The following is a 2,084-nucleotide window of genomic DNA, read 5'->3' as shown; positions in this document are numbered from 1 at the left end:
AATTACTTTTTACAGTCTATAATTAACTTGCAGGAATTAAATGAAGGTCTAAAATAAGAGGCTTTCTTATGACACAAAATAAAACAATGACAAGCTTGTTTAAATATAAATTCTTGTGGGAATGAGAAGGCAAAGTATGAATGACACACACTTTGCATACCTCTGATTATATGAGAGATCTCAAGGATTCCAAACTCCAGAAATTTTGTTGCTTGGCTGAATTCTCATCTCCTGACACTATGTATTTCAATTTCAAAAGTGTGTGTGGGAGCTGTGGATCTGGCTCTTGCTGTGGTTGTGGGTATGGCTGTAGATAGAGCGCCCACTGTGGCTGTAATGGTTATCATGGTCGTCGTGAAAAATAAATATTCTGTTGTAGATGATCCTATATTTTTTTGCTTCTAAGCAATACCATTGAGCATTGCCTCTTATTTAGTTGCTCAAAGATCTATTCTGCTTAAGTTATCCTCAATCCTGATAGCCCTACACTTGAGAAAAATGACTCATCTGGTGAAAACCTCTTTTGTCTTCAAAGTTCCTGTTAGTCATAGATAGAGTGTGGTTTCACTTAGAGATTGAAAATATGACTATTTTGAAATTTTGAAAAATATGAGGTTCTCTTTGCATGCATGTGTAAGAGTCAATACCAATTTGGGGCATTATTTACCCCCTTGAAAGCCAGACTACTATGTTGATTAGTTGATCCTTAGCTTAGAAATTTCTTCTTAACGTCCAATAATTCTTCTTCGCTTTATCTTTTCTACTCTACATAAGGCTTGAGTTATTTAATTGTCAGTATCCACCACATATTTAATATTAAATAGATATGTACACGTCAATTGGGTATACTTCTAAATATACAAAATGAAGAAAGGAAGTGGAATGCTATCATCTTTTGTATAGAATGGTAGGTAGTTTATTATCAGTCAAAACAAAAGAATCACTGAAACATCTTGAGTGACGAAAGGAAAAACTGTCTCAGAGGTGAAGTCACAAGTTCTATGGTGACTATTAATGAAAAGCAAAATGTTATGGTAGATAGTGACACTCAATAATAGTTTTAAGTATAAAGATTGAGCCATGGTAAAATCTTAAAATCATTATTATTCAAGATGTTTGTTGCAGAAAAGCAAACTACATATACAGTACACAATGAAGATTATATTTATTTTGGAGGGTTTTCAATTATAAAAAAGCCTCCAACAAGTTAATATGACACACTTAAGGATATGTTAATTGCCAATATATTGTTCAACAGCTAGGCATTATTCAAGAGTAGTTCTCAGAAATCTGATTAGCCAGGCAAATTCAAGTTTTTGTTTTCCCCTCTTATATTTCCAGAATCAAAATTCCCTAAATATATCATCAACCATGTTGAAATAATTGAATATCTAAATGAAGACATTAAATGTGAACATTGAATCTCACATCATATGAAAATTAATTCGAATTGAATTGCACATTTAAATTTAAAAGTTAAATCGTAATTGTTCTAGAGAAAAACACGTTGCTTTATGTGCCATATTATGTACAAAAATGAACTCAGGTTGAATGGCAGATTTAAATGTAAAATCTGAAATACAAAATTTCTAGAAGAACCACTTTTCTTTGAAGTAGACAAAGATTTCTTATAAAGCAAAAAACACTACATGCACAAAAATTTTATAAGGTGGACTTCAAAATTAAAAATCATTTGTCTTCAGTAAGCACTATTAAAAGTGATAGGAAGGCCGGGCACAGTGGCTCACGCCTGTAATCCCAGCACTTTGGGAGGCCGAGGCGGGTGAATCACGAGGTCAAGAGATTGAGACCATCCTGGTCAACATGGTGAAACCCCGCCTCTACTAAAAAATACAAAAAATTAGCTGGGCATGGTGGCGCGTGCCTGTAATCCCAGCTACTCAGGAGGCTGAGGCAGGAGAATTGCCTGAGCCCAGGAGGCGGAGGTTGCGGTGAGCCGAGATCGTGCCATTGCACTCCAGCCTGCGCAACACCAACAAAAAAGTGATAGGAAAGCCAAGATGAAGGGAAATATGTTTTCTCATGTATCTGCCGAATGTGTGTGTCTCTGTGCGTGTGTGTAT

General features: G+C 35.4%; 1 protein-coding gene across 1 annotated transcript; it reads left to right on the top strand.

Moving 5' to 3' along the window:
• The first annotated feature begins 239 nt into the window (after positions 1-239).
• On the top strand, positions 240-405 carry KRTAP21-3 (keratin associated protein 21-3). The gene is given in 2 exon segments (XM_035283374.1): positions 240-359; positions 361-405. Coding segments are annotated over 2 exon segments (165 nt in total).
• The last annotated feature ends 1,679 nt before the right edge of the window (positions 406-2,084 follow it).

Source organism: Callithrix jacchus, chromosome 21 (assembly GCF_049354715.1).
Source record: "Callithrix jacchus isolate 240 chromosome 21, calJac240_pri, whole genome shotgun sequence".
NCBI lineage: Eukaryota > Metazoa > Chordata > Mammalia > Primates > Cebidae > Callithrix > Callithrix jacchus.
This window is presented reverse-complemented; position numbering and strand designations above follow the sequence as displayed.